The sequence below is a fragment of the Carlito syrichta genome, unplaced genomic scaffold, assembly GCF_000164805.1.
Source record: "Carlito syrichta isolate Samal-C Ts95f unplaced genomic scaffold, Tarsius_syrichta-2.0.1 Scaffold143520, whole genome shotgun sequence".
In the NCBI taxonomy this organism is placed as follows: Eukaryota; Metazoa; Chordata; class Mammalia; order Primates; family Tarsiidae; genus Carlito; species Carlito syrichta.
Window position 1 is genome coordinate 77,651 of NW_007087616.1, and position 17,734 is coordinate 95,384.

Below are 17,734 nucleotides of genomic sequence, written 5' to 3' on the forward strand. Positions count from 1 at the left end.
GGATGGGGCAGCCGGGTCGAGCAGAAGTCTGCTGAAGAGACATGGGCTTTCAGAAGTTTGGTGCTGCCAACGTTTGGAGCCAGAATATGGAAAGTGTGCGCTGGTGCCATGTCTTCTCAGAGCCGTGGAGGAGAAGTGTGGCTGTGACTAAGGTCTTCTCCTCCTTGGGAAGGAACTCCAGGCTTCCCAGGTCAGAGGGTGGACAGACTGCCTGCATGAGCTCAAGAATTTTGCTGGCTTACTTCTCCTTGGGAACGGCAGGCTAACAGGCAATATAATGGGGTCCCTCTATTCCTGAGGAGTCACTTGACTGAACCGCTGGTGTCTGTGACTGCTATTCTGAGATGCAGCATCAGCTGATCCTTGAAACTCCACTACTCTTGCAAGCAAGAGGCCATGGAGCAAGGGAATTCACAGCCTATCAATCCTTGCTCCCTCCAGGACTCAGCAGGTTAAGAGCGAGCTGATGGTTCCACTGTTGGATTCTGTGAGCAAGGCAGCCTCATTGGTACCGCTCCCCGCCCCAGGATGCTTGGGTTAGTTAGGCCTCAGTCTGTGGCCAGCATCCAGGAGCTGGAGTTTGGGTCTCAGCGACACTGTTCTGCATTCATTAAGTAATCTTATGAGGGGCACATAATGACCTCTACCTAGGCTTCTGTATCTTACTTTATTTATTTACTTTTGAGTCAGGATCTCATTCTGTTGCCCAGAGCCGAGTGCATGGCATGATCACAGTTCACTGCAGCCTTGACTTCCTGGGATCAGGCCATCCTTTCACCTTAGCCTCCCGAGTAGCTGGGATTACAGGCATGCGCTACCAGGCCCCGCTAATTTTTTGTAGAGACAAGGTCTTGCTATGTTGTCCAGGCTAGTCTCAAATTCCTGGGATCTAGCAATTCTCCCATCTTGGCCTCCAAAAGTACTGGGATTACAGTGTGAACCACTGTGCCTGACCATGTTTTTATATCTTCTTTCTCCAAAAGTTGAAAAAAATAATCAAGTTACTATCAGTATATAATCCCCACCTTCTTAGATGGAAGATGGTAAATAGAGTGTATGACTACCACTCTCACCATAACCAAGAGTCGTCTGAAGGTGCCAGCGGCTGGGGCACCACCACACTGGCTGTGTCCTGGCAGCTAGAAGGTACTCTCCCACAGGACTGTGCCGCTAAATCAAACCTGACCTATTACCTTGGCTCGGCGCAGCAGCGGAGGTCAATACCAGGAAGAGGAATTAATGCTGAGCTGATGGAAGGGGAGACAAATGAATTTTACCTGGATTGAGTTACACTGTTGTAAAGGCCAGTTAACAACCGCCTCCATGCTTGACAGGATGCCTGTCAATGTACTAACTTCATTTATTTACCCACTTGGCCTCTGCATGGGGCTGCTCTTCTAAGAACTAAGAGGATGAAGGCCTCTGGTACAAGTCAACAGCTCCAGGCTGCTGGTCTTTGGTGGCCAGGCCTGTGTATCTGAGTGGGGCTCTTCAGCTGGGCTTAGAATCAGGGGCAACCTTGGAGGACCAGCCATAGCTACCTAAAGGCCTTCCCCTCCCTGTGCTTCTAAGTGAGACTGGTGTCACCAGATGAGCCCCATTCTGTGGGCACAAGCCCCTCTGAGGATGCTGATGCTCTCCTTCCGGCTTCCCATGCATAAACGTGGTCCTGGTCCTTCCTCCTCTGCTCTTTCACTCCCAAATGTCCTCCCATATTTCCACCCCAGCCTCCTCATTGAGCAGAGGGCCACTCTGTTTTCTTCTTTTTTTGAGTTGGAGTCTCACTCAGTCACCCAGGCTGGAGTGCAGTGGCATACTCACGGCCACCCCAGCGTCAACCTGCCTCAGCCTTCCAAGGAGCCAGAACTACAGGCGTGGGCTACCACACCCGATTAATTTTTGATGTATTGTAGAGAGGAGGTCTCGCCAAGTTTCCTGGGCTGGTCTCAAACCTGTGGGCTCAGGCAATCCACTCGCCTCAATCTCCCAAACTGCTGGGATTACAGGTTGAACCACAGAGCCCAGCCTGGGCCACTCTGTTTTCAACAAAGTGCACCAGATGGCCCGCATGGTCCAGTTGCAGAAAGACTGTATCTTTTTTTTTTTTTTTTTTTGAGTTAGGGGTCTCACTCTGTCACCCAGGCTGGAGTACAGTCGCACTACCATGTCCCACTGCTGCCTTGACCTCCTGTCCTCAGGTAATCCTTCTGCCTGAGCCCCCCCAGTAGCTGAGACTACAGTCACAGGCCACCATGCCAAGCTAATTTATTTATTAATTATTTTTTTTGTAGAGACAAAGTCTCGCTATGTTGCCTAGGCTGGTCTTGAACTCCTGGGCTCAAGCAATCCTCCTGCTCTGGCCTTCCAAGGTGTTAAGATTACAGGTGTGAGCCACTAAGCCCAGCCAAGACTGCATCTTTTTGAAAGGAAATCCTGAAGCACTAGATGGAAGATGGTGATGGCTTTTAAGGAAATCTGAGACTAGGAAGAAGTGGTAAAAGATTTGTCTTTCTCATAGCAACTAGAGAGACAGCCCAGTTGTGGGGCCATAGGCAGAGACATCTCAGCCCTTCATTTCCAGACTTGGCCATTATGAGGCTCTGTGGGTGCCCCAGAGGCATCTGTTCTGCCAGGGGAACCCTAGGTGGAGGCATCCCCGGAAATCAGCAGAAAAGACAAACCTAGCATAGAACCAACTGGCACGAGACAAGCCTCTGGGTATGGTCAGGAACAAGGACGAAGAGGATAGTGGGGAGAAGGTGGCCTCCCTTGAGGTTTTCCTTGTGGCCCACATATCCATGAAGGGTGCCCTTGGGGGAGGAGATGCTGGAACCTTCTTGATACTTCCTTAATACTCTGGAGGTATTGTCTCCAGACCCATGAGATCCAGAGCTTCCCAAGTATAGCAGCCAGGCAGCAACCCAGGAAACCTACTGGAGCATTTTCATCACCCACCCAACTCAGGGAAGACATGGGCAGAGTCTCCAGGCAGAAGAGCCTCCCTGGTCCTGAGTGGCTTGGCAGAAGGTGCCCAACCTGTTCTCACAGAACTGCAAGCAGGGAAACCCACCCCTGCAGCCATCAGCTGGATCGTCTAGGGTTGTTCTGAATCCTCGGAGGGGGAATGGTGTTAACAGCCAGCCCAAGGTCTGGGGCCCAAGGAAAGGCGGTAGGGTGTCAAAACAGCGTGTCTGGGAATGTGACAAGAGGCTCTGGCAGCTTTCTGGGCCCTGCTCTAGGACAGCATGGCTCTGCCTTCCTCCCACACGGGTCTTAACTATGCCTGGGAAAGCTGAGGTCTGCGTGCTGAGGTTTGTGTTCCAAAGTACTTGAGATGACGCATTTAAAGGGCCATGGCTCTCATCACCCCATCCCCCACCCTCAGCTGCCCAGGAGACAGCAGATTTGTCCTGCAGCATGGAAGGCAGGGAGCCCTCAAATCCTGGAAGGACTGGGAGGCAGTGAAGGGGGAAAATGGCTCTCTGCAGAGTGGTGTGGAACCCTGTGCTTGTAAGTCTCCAGTGCCACCTCTCACTCCCAGGTGGACTGGCAAGGTGCTCATCACAGCGGTCACATTTGGCTCTTCTAAACCCCATCCCCTCCAGGCCCCGCCCCCCCCACATGCCTTTGTTTTTCTGAGTGTCATTCTGTCCCTCACTCATCGAAGACAGCGGTGTGACTGAAGCTCCATGTTAGAAAGAGCCAAGTGGCTTATTGGAAGCCACCAGATACGGAACTCCGGGTGGGAAAGGGGTAGGAACACCACAGGCTGGCACATGCATGGGGTATTTATAGCAGAGCTGAGTGTGGTTTGCATTGGCAGACAATTTCTAAACACAGTCGTGGAACAGGTTCTTAAGAAAGCTCCAGCTTTCACTGCAGAGGAACATCTGCCCACCAAGGCAAGGGAAAAGGTCCTGGCACCTCCTGGAGCCAAGGGTTGTCAGCAGGATGCATGGAGGGGGTTCTTATATAACAGCCCCTCCAGATTTCAAAACACTGTTGTATCTCAAACCAACTTCTCAAATGATTTTCTCTTTGTCTTTTTTTTTTTTTTTTTGAGTTGGAGTCTCACTCTGTCGCCCAGACTAGAAGTGCAGTGGCACGCTCCCGGCCACCGCAGCCTCAACCCATTGGGCTCAGGCCATCCTTCCGCCTTAGCCTTCCAAGTAGCCAGAAATACAGGTGAGCGCTACCATGCCCAGCTAATTTTTGATTTACTGTAGAGACGAGGTCTCACCAAGTTGCCCGGGCGAGTCTCGAACCCACGGGCTCAGGCAATCCACTTGCCTCGGCCTTCCAAAGTGCTAGGATTACAGGCTGAGCCACCGAGCGCCACCCTTTTTGTCTTTTTTTACATTTTTTTCTTTTTTTTGAGTCATGGTCTCATTCTATTGCCCAAGCTGTTGTGCAGTGGCATGACCATGGCTCACTCCTGGGCTAAGGCGATCCTTCCACTTCAGCCTCCTGAGTAGCTGGGACCACAGGCATGCACCACCATACCCAATTAATAAAAAAAAAAATTTGTGTGTGTGTGATGAGACATGTGATGAGGTTTTATACAGATAGAGGTCTCACTACGTTGCCCAGGCTGGTCTCAAACTCCTGGGCTCCAGCAATTCTCTCACCTCAGTCTCCCAAAGTGCTGGAATTACAAACATGAGCCACTGGGCTAGACCAGGATTTTCAAGCAAGAGTTGAGATGTGCAATAATTTGTAGAACAAGATTATAATATACAACAATCTTACAACCTTGATCTAGTCACTGTCCACCCAACAATCATTATTTATGTTTTATGTGGCACTATTCCTAGAGGGCGGGGATGATGCATCATTGTTCACTACCAAACCTAGCCCAGGGCACACAGTGGGCACTCATAAAACAAGCTGAGCACTGCAGAAGTATAAAACCCTGCTTTGCTGTTTGTGAATCGATATTAGGCATTAGACCAAGCGAGAGGTTTGGAGACAGACTAAAGAGATTGGAACACATCTGGGAAGATACTAACTAGGCTGGGAAGTCTGGGTTTCATTGAAGAGGGGGGAGCAGCAGGGGCTCTGAGTCAGTCAGTGGCAGAAACAGGTATAGACAAAGCAGCGAGGCTCATCTATCCCTGGTGCTTCCCATCTCTGAGGCTGGGAGCACAGAAATTCACTTGCCATTCGCGGAGTGCTACTTCTACTCAAGGGTGGGAGAATGGTTGTTCTGTAATTCCCCAACATGGGCCAGGGCCAGGGCCAGGCCCAATCCAATAACTTTCAAACGAGAGAAGGCAGCGAGAAAAGGGAAGTACTCACCTGCTGTCCTGCTGAGAGGGCCCTAGTGGGTCCAGAGCAGTGTCGTGGGCTCCCAGACTGTACAACACCTCCTTGACTTCCTGCAGGGAGGGGCACCACCAGGGCTCATCTTCGCCTGTCAGGCCAAAGGAGGCAGTGAGTTAGAGCAGGGAGAGGAGGGCAGGACGCACAGGAGGAGCTGGCTGTGACAGCCCCAGCCCAAGGTAACCAGTTTGTGAAGTTTCTGACACCACAGGTGTTATCTGTGAGAATGAAGCAACCAGTGGTTTTCAATTATTGTCAGAGCTTTGGGAATCTGAATGTCCTCCTGAGCGTTCTCTCATTAGGTCTTCAAAGTATGGTTTCAGTGAAGGGCAAAGGCCCAAGGAGTACCAAGCCCTGACCGTCTGACCATACGCATCAGGCAGGTCAGGGTGCCTGGCTGCCCATAGCTAAGTGATGTGAAGAGTCCTGAACCAGAGATCCTGACACAGCAAGATGTAGAGGACACCTGTCTCACACCTTAGGCTTTCTGCTACGGAAGTGCAGAGGCCAGTACTAAGCCCACTGCTGACTTGCCCCACCCTTGCGGCAACATTTGGATGTCCCCTGGTACACTGTTCCTGCTGGGAGCATGCCTTCCCTTCCTTCCACAGCTTGGGATGTGTCTTCTCAGCAAGTGTAGGCTATGGGGACCAGTTTAACAAAATATGAATGATTATCTAACCACATCAGCAAACAAGGAAAACCTTACATAATCAGGGCCTTTTCTTCTGCCAGAATACTCAAGAACATTTTCACAAGCAAAAGAGTAGAAAAATAAAAAATGACGTGGCCGAGCATCTTTTCCAAGAATGACTGCACAGGACCTCCCATCCCATGTGCCCTTTGCGTTGTGACCTCCCAGGACCCATCGAGAGGCAGAGCCCATGTCCCCACCTGTCATCATTCCTCCACATTACTTTACTTATCGACTGACTGGCTTCTTGTCTGTCTCTCCCTATTAGAATGTAAGTTTCATGAGGGCAGGGGCCACATGTGTTGTTCACTGCTGCATGCCCTGGACCTAAAAAGTGGCTGGTCCAGGAAGCAAGCAGAATGAATGAATGAGTGAATGGAGAGATTCCAAAACAAATATGACCAAAACAAATCAGTACACAGTTAGGAGGGCGCTATGGATTTTTTTCTTTTTTAAAATTGTTTTGTTTTTGAGTCAGGGTCTCACTTTGTCACCCAAGCTGGAACACAGTGGCATGACCACTGTTTACTGCAGCCTTGACCTCCTAGGCTCAGGCGATCCTCCCACCTCAGCCCCCTGAGTAGCTAGAACTACAGGTGCACACCACCACGGCCCAGCTAATTTTTAAATTTTTTTGTGGAGTCTTGCTATGTTCTCAATGTTTATGTCCCCTCCCAAAGTTCTTATGTTGAAACTTGACCTCCAATGTGATAGCATCAAGAGGTGAACCTTTGGGAGATAATTAGGTCATGAGGCTGGAGATCTTATGAGAGGGATCAGTACCCTTATAAAAGAGGCCTGAAGGGGCTTGTTTGCCCTTGTACCTGACTGCCATGGGAGGACATGGCTAGAAGGCGCCATCTTTGGGGCAGCGAGCCCTCACCAGACATTCAATTTGTGGGTGCTTTGATCTCGGACTTCCCAGGCTCCAGAATTGTGAGCAAAACAGTTCTGCTGTTTATAAATCACCCAGTATAATGTCACAGTGCTCAAACAGACTAAGACAGAGGGTAACTAAAAACAAGTCACAAGATGGGTTGCTAGTGTCAAGAATGCAGATGTTATATTTGACAATGGGTGAGGCACGGGAATCAAAAACTGGGAAGCTGGGCTAGGGACACATCGGAAGTACATGCTTGAACCTTCACTATTCTGGAGGGTGAGTGTTCCATCCTAAGGACCCACCCACTCCAGTGCACTCCACTGTGTGTGGGCACTAGCTAGATGTGAAAGATAAAAAGGTGATGGAGTGGAGACCTCCCTCAGGGAGCTCAGCCTAGTAGGGAGAGGAGTCAGATAAATAAAGTAAGCGGGCTTGTGCAAAAACAAAAGCAGGTACAAGATACAGAGCCTGCTCAGAGGCGGGGAATTCACTGGGGTTGGCGAGGGGGCCAAGGCAAGGGACATGTAAGGGGAAGGAAAGCACACACCCATCATAGGGCCAGAAATGACAGAGGCAGGGCAGTACGAAGGAGTGTGGCATGTTGTGACTGGAGGCAAGAATGGGCCAAGAGAAAGGAAGGTTGGAGTGGGGTGGGGACTTCCCCAAGGACCACCACAGGGTGGGGACTTCCCCAAGGACCACCACAGGAGGCAGAGCTTCCTAAACTCATCGAGAAGTTTTGACAACTGTCTTGCTCGGTTACAGTGATGGCAGACAGCAGAATAGCAGGCAGAGGGTCTGTCCCTGAAACCCGCCCAAGACATTTCTTCGGCAGGAATCGAGTGTCTCTCTCTTTGGAAATGTATATGGGTTGGGACTCACCAAGCAAGTAATTAGACTCTCGAAGGAGGAAAAACTTTCTTGTTTGTTTTTTTTCCCTCTCGGGCAACTTAACAAGTAAGAGAGCGCTAATGATACCCCTTGCTCGCTTCACAAACGAGCTGGAAAGCATGAAGTCTGCAAAACACAATGAGATTCCACTCGCAAGACAGAACTGTTTACCAGCGCCTTTGCGGGACTATGCACGTATTTGCAGGAACCTGTGGGTGGGCAGATGAACTTTCCAGGGAGGGGAAGACAATCAACCCAGGGTAAGGCCCTGCGAGGCCCAGCTGGGCTGCAACCTCCTGCTAGCAGCCTCAGACCCCAAAAGGAGCTGCGTCCAGCCACCCCTCGAAACCCCACCTTGGCCCACACAGATGCATCTTCTGCTGTGAATCCCCTTGGCAGGCTGCAGTGCTAACCCTGCCAGCCTCCAGCCCGGAGCCTGGCATTGTCGCTTCTTTCCTCTCCCACCCAGTCATTGCTCCACACCACAGCAGGACCCAGGCTGAGGTGTCAGGAGCACGGTCAGAGAAGGGGTTTGGAAGGTCTCGGGACAAATCAGTCCCTATCAACAGCCCTGGAAGCTGGTTATATGATGACAGGAAAATGCCACCCCAGAGCCCATAATTAACGCTGCCTATAAGTAGGCCATGTGCTCAGCCTTTCCTGAGCATGGTTTATCCCGAATGAGGGATTTCTGGAGAGCTGACACAGAGGAAAACTCAAGACACAAGGCTGCTGGCCTCCAACTCCCTACCTCAGTCCCTCCATGCACAGAACAGTCATTTTGGGGGGTTCTCCTGGGAGCACCGGAGCACTGTGCCTTTTAAAACGCCAGCACCAACAGTCCCGAGCCTCTGGGCTCTGTGTAGAGGCCGGGAGTCTGGAGGTGTCCCTTTAGGTCTCTCTTCTGGGGTGGAACTGATGTTTCCGGGAGAAAGGCAGGGGAAGAAAAGCCCAGGCCTAAAATAAAAGTGACTTTTCCATCTGTGCTATGGAAGCAGCTGTTGATTCACCACCATCCTCCCGGCCCCATTCACATTGAATGGGAAAACCATGCTCACCACAAAAGCCGCCTCCACCTCCCCATGTTCCCCAGCCGCTCCTCCCAGGGCCTACATCATGCCCCCTCATTCTCATCTTGGGCTTTAGGGCTATGATGGCAGGGGGCAGGGTCCACAGGCTGCAGGCTCTGTCTTTCTTTCTTTTCTTCTTTTTTGTTTTTGAGTCAGGGCCTCACTCTGTTGCCCAGTCTGGAGTGCAGTGGTGAGATCCTGGCTCACCACAGCCTTGACCTCCTGGGCTCAAGCGATCCTTCTGCCTCAGCCCCCTAAGTAGCTGGGACTACAGGCATGCACTACCATGCCTGGCTAATTTTTTTGTTGACACAAAGTCTTACTATGTTGCTTAGGCTGGTGAGCTTGAACTCCTGAGCTCAAGCAATTCTCCCACCTCTGCCTCCCAAAGTGCTGAGAATGCAGGGGTGAGCCACTGCACCAGGCCAGACTCTATTCTCATCCATCCCCTCCAATCAAATAGCTAATGAGCACTGGTAGGGGTGGCTGTACTAGGGGACAAGCAGCACCATCTGCCTAGGTCACTAGGTGCCACAGTAGATGGGAGGTCCACATTAGCCTTTGGGGGGGGGCTGGTTCCTGAGGGAAAGTGAGTTACCCATCAGACTGAGCCCTGATCCTAACTGGAGAGCAAGGCTCACAGTGTTTACAGGAGGCTTTAAATTGGATTCTTTTGTATCCTCTCAACTCCAGTTACTTAACTTCCTGTAGTACTTTGGTACTTACATTTAAACTTGCTTCAGTATACTAGCTTTAGTCAATTAGCTTTAGCTTTAGTCATTTAAACTGCATTTTCACTCAGCAAATGTTAATCGAACATTTGCATCCTATTCTAAATGCTGAGGACTCAGCAGTGAACCAAACACACAGAAGTCCTCCTCTCATGGTGCTGATGGTTCGGTGGGGAAACATACACATACACAGGAAAGACAAACACCAATATCTTGGAAGAAGGGCGGTCTGGGGATGTTGGAGCACCCTGAGGGAATTGGGGAGCCTGGCAGAGATCTGAGGCCAGGGCACGCTTCCTTCTTTTAAGTTCAACAAGGAGCTCAGGGTGCTGGAGTTGGCAAAGGCCCAGGGCTGGGGGATGAGGAAAAGGAAGAGAATGGGGGAAAGGGAGGGGACATCTTGCAGGCCTTGCAGACTGGGGCAAGGACCAAGGGCAAAGGGGAGCAAATGTCTTTTTTTTTTTTGAGTTGGAGTCTCACGCTGTCACCCAGGCTGGAGTGCAGTGGCATGCTCATGGCCACTGCAGCCTTGACCTGCTGGACTCAGGCAATCCTTCCGTCTTAGCCTTCCAAGTAGCTGGAACTACAGGCGCGTGCTACCATGCCTGGTTTATTTATTTATTTGATTTATTGTAGAGATGAGATCTTACCAAGTTGCCGAGGCTGGTCTCGAACCCCTGAGCTCAGGCAATCCTCTCATCTCGGCCTCCCAAAGTGCTGGGATTATACAGGCTTGAGCCACCGCACCCGGCCAGAGCAACTGTCTTTTGAGGAGGGTGTGTCTTTATCAATGGGAGCCACGTACTCAATGAAAAACAAAATCCCGTGTCCTGTCTATATTTGAAAAACACACATTTTGTTGCCCCCAATGGCAGTGTTAGCACAGGATGCAAGCTGATACCCTTCCCACAGTGACATGGCGTGCCCAGGGAGAGCTTGGTAAATTCTGACACTGGCTGGTTGAGGCCTTTCTCCCACACTGGTTCTTTTCCAGATCTGTACCCACATTCTTTTGGAACATTCTTTTTGTTTCTTTTCCATCCCACCACCACCTCCGTGGATGCCTTCATTTTCCCTTTTCTCCTCACTCACCCTGAGGTGCTCCTGATGACCTCCCTGTCTTGCTGTAATATACTCTGCACTTCCCCCAACACCATCTCGGTAGGCCCCTGGCTTGTTTATTCACAGGAGTGCGTGTACAGGGCAGGCGGTGCCGTCCCCAGGCCACCTCTCCTCTCTCCTGCCCTCCGTAACTCACACCACCGCCTAGTGTCACCCAACACCATCAAGCATTCGAGGCCCTAGGTATGGGGAACAGAGTTGCATTGTGGCAAACTACAGAACCACTCATATCTGCTACAATTAGGTTCTGCTACAAATAACAACAACAACAAACAAAATAAAAAATAAAAGCAAAACAAAACCCCACCGGGGCTTAAATAAGCTAGGGTTTTAAAAAGAAGTCTGGAGGTGGGCAGATCACAGCTGGACAGAAACCTGATGGCACCTGTAGGCTCTCAGGAGTCGCTTTTCTGCTCTACCATTTTCAGCATGTGCCTCTCATGCTCAAGGTCACCTCATGGTCCAGGAAGGCTGCTTGAGACCCAGCTGTTACTTCTCAACTCCAGGCAATCACTTTCGCACGCTGCCACCTAGGTATGCATTCTTGGTTGTTTTTAAGGATGCAGGGCTCACCTTGTGTGACTCAGGAAGGAAGTAGCAAACCACCCTCCCAAGTTTAAAGGAGTTTCCCAGTAATGCCCATAAATGCAGGGGCTACTAAACCCTCACTTTGGATTTTTGAACCTGAGATTTTTGGAATATGCCTAATCTCTAGAATAACATGAAACAGAAGACGCCAAATGCTGACAAGGATGTAGAGCAATGGGAACTTTCATCCACTGCCGGTGGGAATGTAAAAGGGTATGGCCACTTTGGAAAACTGTGTGGCAGATTCTTACAAAACTAAACATACTTTTCCCATACAGCCCAGCAATTGTGTTCCTTGGAATTTACTTAAGTGAATTGTAAACTTATGCCCAAATAAAAAAAACTGCACATGCATGTTTACAGCAGCTTTTTTGGATTCTGTTTTTTGAGTCAAGGTCTCACTCTGCCACCCAGGCTGGAGTGCAGTGGCATGATCATGACCCATCGCAGCCTTGATATCCTGGGTTCAGGCGATCCTTCCTCCTCAGCCACCCAAGTAGCCGGAACTACATGGCTAATTTTTTAAATTTACAGCAGCTTTATTCAAAACAGTCAAAAACTGGAAGCAAACAAGATGGCCTTCAAAAGGTGAACAGATAAACGATGGTACATTCATATAATGAAATATTATTCAGCAATAAAAAAGAAATGGGTCATCAAGCCATGAAAGGACATGGAGAAACTTTAAGTGCTTATTGTTGAGTGAAAGAAGCATATGTGGGCCAGGTGCAGTGGCTCAGGCCTGTAATCCCAGTACTTTGGGAGGACGAAGCAGGAGGACTGCTTGAGCCCAGGAGTTCAGCCTGGCAACATAGCAAGACTTTGTCTCTACCAAAAATCAGCTGGTGTGGTGGTGCACACCTGTAGTTCTAGCTACTCAGGAGGCTGAGGAGAAAGGACTGCTTGAGCCTAGGACTGGTTGAAGCTGCGGTGAACTGTGATCGCGCCACCACACTCCAACCTGAGCTACAGAGTGAGATCCCTACCCCCCACAAAACACACAGAGAGAGAGAGAGAGAGAGAGAGAGAGAGAGAGAGAGAGAGAGAGAGAAAGCGAGCGCGTGTGCGAAGGCGAGATCTCCACACGTAGCACCTGAACAGCACAGTCGACCCGGCAGTGTAAGGGTCAGTGGTGTTTGCTCACTTCTCGATCAAGGGCTGAGAAGCTAATGCTGTGGTTCTCAGACTTCTCTGCACATTTTGGAATCACTTTGGGAGCCTCAAAAATTACTGCCACCTGTGCCCCACTCCCAGCAATTGTGGTTTAATTAGTCTGGGGTGTGGCTTGGGCTTTGGAATTTTTAGAAATTCCCAAGTGATCCCAACATGCCACCAAGTGTGGGCTCCACTGAACTAATGAAAGCTGAGGCCCTGGCTCCAGAGCGGCACCAGGGCTACCCTCATGTGCTGGAGCAGATGATGAGGGTAGTGGGGGTAGGCAGCAGTCAGTGGACTCCAGCAGCCTCCCCTCTCACACTCAAAGCTCTTGGCATTGCACCTGAGGCCAACTGCCTGCGGCCCAGTAGCCCAGGGGTTCTCAGTTCTGGATGCTTGCTGGAATCACCCAGGAAAGTTTTAAAATATCCATGCTAGCCGGGTGTGGTGGTGCATGCCTGTAGTTCTGGTTACTTGGAAGGCTGAGGTGGAAGGATCACCTGAACCCAGCAGGTCGAGGCTGGGTAGCTGTGAGCATGCCACTGCACTCCAGCCTGGGAGACAGAGTGAGACTCCAACTCAAAAAAAAAAACTCCATGCTCAGGCTGCACCCCAGACTCATTTCAGAGGGCAAGATCCAGGCATCAATACTTTTTAGAGCTGAAAACTGCCATGACTGGAGGCTGAGTTCTGAGGGGGCCATAGACACCCTCTGATCAGGGTCTAAAAGTCAAACATTAAGTTAAGGTGCTCTCCTAGTTCAAGTCACTTAAATTTATTTTGCCCCTTATTTTACCTCCTTAATTTTCTTTTAAGAGACAGGATCTCACTCTGTTGTCCAGGCTGCAGTGGTGTGATAGCTCACTGCAGCCTTGAACTCGCTGGGCTCCAGTGACTCTCCTGCCTCAGCCTCCTGAGTAGCTGGGACGATAGGCAAGAGACTACCACATGCTGGTCTCAAACTCCTGGCCTCAAATGATCCTCCCATCTTGGCCTCCCAAAGTGATATGATTACAGGTGCCTAGCCCTGCCCCTCATTTTAAAAGGCAGGCTGAGAGTAAAGTCCCTGTTATTGCTTGGCCTCTCTCTTCCCCTCCAAGAGGTTCTTGCACTTGGCCAGAGTCCTCAAAGCCTGGCCTGTCTCAGCCCCAGAAGCACATTAGAATCATCTGCAATTTGTGTGTGTGTGTGTGTGTGTGTGTGTTTGAGTTGGAGTCTCACTCTCACCCAGGCTGGAGTGCTGTGGCACACTCATGGCCACTCCAGCATTGACCTGCTGGGTCTCGGCGATCCTTCCTCCTCAGACATCCAAGTTGCCGGAACTACAGGCGAGAGCTACCACGCCCCGCTAACTTTTTAAATTTATTGTAGAGATAAGGTCTCACCAAGTTGCCCAGGCTGGTCTCGAACCCGCAGGCTCAGGCAATCCACTTGCCTTGGCCTCTCAAAGTGCTGGGATTACAGGCTGAGCCACTGAGTCCGGCCTCACTGCAATTTTTAAAACATCCTGGTGACAGGTACTGTACGGACACTACCGGAACTAACTCATCTGGGCTTCACTGGCACCTGATGAAGCGGCACCATGTGGGATGTAGTGGCTGAGACAGGAAATGAATGGCCCACAGGCAGGAGGATGAGGGAGATGCCAGCTGAACTGGGGTGCAGCATGCAGGCGTGTCCTCACAAGGTAAGCGGACTCCATGTCCTGACCTCGGAGGACCAGACGGCACATCAGAGCTTGGCTCGCACACACAGCTCCACAGCCGACTGACCACACAGGACCAGAGCAGCCGTCCAGAGAAGAGGCTGCTGTCTGTTGCAGGCAATGCAGGCATTCCTCGAGACTCACCAGCTCATTCAACAAAAAACAATCTGAGTCCTACTGCGGACCTGGTTCGTGTAGCATCCAGGAACCCAAAAGAAGGCTAGAAAAAACAACATAGACCTGGTCCCTGCATTCTGGAGCTGCACACTGGGAGAGATGCTATTAGTTAAATCATCTACCATCAACTATGACAGAAGCCACAAAGAGTGGAAGAGGGAGCTGAGCGTAGAAGGAAGTGGGGCTGGACACGGGGCGGGCAGGCCTGGGTTTTACATGCCAGTGAAACCGAGTAACCTAGAGGAAGAGATAGAGTTACGAAGGCAAGAGTCAGGAGGCTGCTGCAGGGAGGGAGGAAAGCATCCCAGGCAGCGAGATTGGCACATACGAAGGACCTGTGGCAGGAGGGAAGTTGGAAGCAAAGGGGCATGGTGAGGCTGGAACACAGAGTCAGAAAGAGAATAAGATCAAATGAGCTGGACAGGGCTTGGCCAACCACACAGGAAATGGAGTGCATCATGCAAACAGCGTAAAGCTTGGGCAAGCATTCCTTATACCTTCTAGCCCCTCATTATTTGTATCATGGGAGAATAATAGCACCTACTTGTTGGGTTGTTGTGATTAAATGAGATAGGCCAAGCCCTGGGCTTGGTGCCTAGCACAAATTAAGCTCTCTAGAAATGTTAGCTATTATTTTTAATTAAATTACTTTTATTATCATATCCAACAATAATATGTTTTAAAAACAAAGAGCAATTACGAAGCTGAATTACTGTTATCACCGAATTCTAATTGGAGACTTTGAAGGGGCCATGCCAAGCAAATGATGGCTCTGAGGGAGCTGGGCCATGGGGTCTTCTGGGTGGTCCTCCAAATGTTTTCTTGCCTATTGGGGTCTAAACCACATTCTCACAGCACCACTGTAGGAATTATGCATGCAGCTGGGGTGGCACACCTGGATCCCAGCCCACCTCTCTGGGGACAATGGGACCAGTCCTGTGGAATTAAGGAGTGAGGGCACCCTGCACATGAACAGAGTATTGAGTCCAGGGCCTGGGAACATGAGTGCTCCCATGTGTAGGCAGCCATTGCTGCCACCATGGGAGATGCCATCCGCTCATGGGGGTTGTGGAACTCCAGTGGGCAGCTGCCACAAGTGGGGCCTCCACTCCGGTAGGCTCCTGGAGGTGCTGATCAGCTCAATTCCTGTCACCCTGGCAAGCAGCTGTCCTGGCCCCCCCATGACAGGGGCAAATCAGGTGAGGTGAGGACACCTCCTTATAAGGCAATGAAGAGCAGAAAGCGTCAACCAGATATATAGACTAAAGGATTTTTGACTGCTTAAATTTTAAAATAATTATTCTGTGTGAAGAAGTCAGACATCCCCCTCCCAAAAAGGGGAATACCTACTGCATCTTTCCATTTATATAAGGTTCTAGGAAATACAAACTACTCTGTAGTGACAGAAAGCAGATCCATAGTTTCCTACAGGTAGGAGGGGAGGGAGAGATCAATTATGAAGAGGCCCAAGGAAACTTTTGGGTGCGATGTACACATTTATTAGTTCAATTGTGGTGGTTGCTTCATAGGTATGTATGTATACACTATGTCTAGTACATAAACTGTACACTTCAGATGTGCACAACTTAATGGATGTCAATTGTACCTCAATAAGACTGGTTTTTATTTTATTTTTTGAGTTGGAGTCTCACTCTGTTCACCAGGCTGGAGTGCAGTGGTATACTCACAGCCACCGCAGCCTTGACCAGTTGGGCTCAGGCGATCCTTCCACCTCAGCTGGAACTACAGGCACGCACCACCACGTCCAGCTAATTTGTTTGATTTATTGTAGAGAGGAGGGTTCACCAAGTTGCCCAGGCTGGTCTCGAACCCCCAGGCTCAGGCAATCCTCTTGCCTCTGCCTCCCAAAGTGCTGGGATTACAGGCTTGAGCCACCGAGCCCAGCCAATAAAGCTGTTTTTTAAAAGAAGGATGCGCTAAAATATATGTTGACGTTTTCTTTCTGCACCCCAATGGCTCATCCCGCCTCCAGGACCCCAGCCCCACTCCGGAGACCCCTGATCTAGAAAACTCTGCCCGACCTGCCTTGCACGGGGTGTGGATTCTCTAGAGACCAGGAGAGAGAACTGGGAGACTCCTAGAAGAGCAACTCTCCACTGGAGGTATTAATAATTTCAGATGGATAGTGATGTGGCAAAGGAAATATGGTATTGACTAAAAAAATAAACATGAAAAATATATACAAAATATGGATGGTACATTAGGTTTTGTTCCTGGAAACAATCCCAAGAAACTGTTACTAAAGAGTACTTGGGAAGAAGTGGTTGTGGGTGTGGCTGGGGAGGAAAGCTTTCAATCTTTGTTTTGCACCTTTCTCTAGCATTTGAATTTGACAAGTTTGGTACATAGAGTACTTAAAAAAAAAAAACCAAAACAGGGGTTACCTCAGTAGCAAGATTAGCAGTCACCTTATTTTTGTTTTTTATTTTTTTATAAGAAGCAACCTTATAAATATTAACTGGGAGAAAAAGAGAGAGGGAGGAAGAAAGAAACGAAGGAAGAGAAGGAAAGAGCATATGAGCAAGCAAACGCAGAAAAGTGACCCACAAAATGAGGCATGTCCAAGAGACCCCAAAGTGCCAGTGACTATGATACAGAAGCTCCAGGAACAAAGGGAAAAGCGTGGTGATCAAATGAGGAGGGACAAAGTGTCCAAAGACCCTGCTTAGAAAAGTAACACTGATTTTGCCATTAGAGCTGAACTTCTCGCCCACTTTCAAAATATCCAAAGAATGCACTGGCTAGGGTCATTCTGTTTTATTATAACCCCCTCCTCCTACACAAATATTATAGAAGCTGATGGAGAATGGAATGGGTAGGTAAAAATGAACAACACTGTCTTGGAAGCTGATGGGAAAGAACCTACGCATGTTTTGTTCCTTTTCTAAAGTGTTTTGATCTTGCTGACGGAGTTGCTTTGCTTGAGGCACTGTTTCGAACTGGTACCGGGTTAATTAATGGTCAGTCCTACACGGGCTCAGCCAAAACATTTCTGTTAAAGAAATATGAGGTCATTTCTCTCAAGCAGTTAGTTGCACAAGAATATGTTTGCTTTCAAAACCAAATTCTACCACACAAACACAACAAAAATGATTACAGCTAATAAACAAGTTCAGCAAGGTTGTAGGATATAAGGTCAATATAAAAAAATCAGTTGTGTATCTACACACCAGCAATGAACAAGACAAAAAGGAAATCAGGGAAATAATTCTATTTATAATAGCACCAAAAGATCAAAATATTTAGGAATCAATTTAACAAAAGAAGTATAAGATATGTACACTGAAAACTATAACACATTGTTGAAATAAAAGAGAATCTAAGCCGGGCTCGGTGGCTCAGCCTGTAATCCCGCGCCTTTGGGAGGCTGAGGTG

General features: G+C 49.4%; 1 protein-coding gene across 1 annotated transcript in view; it reads right to left on the reverse strand.

Moving 5' to 3' along the window:
- The window catches only part of FAM178B (family with sequence similarity 178 member B), a 102,290-nt gene that overhangs the window by 44,510 nt on the left and 40,046 nt on the right, over nucleotides 1-17,734 (reverse strand). Inside the window, exon 10 of the mRNA XM_021708692.1 lies at nucleotides 5,299-5,413. Coding sequence (XP_021564367.1) covers nucleotides 5,299-5,413 — 115 coding nt within the window. The remainder of the gene's footprint in view (nucleotides 1-5,298; nucleotides 5,414-17,734) is intronic.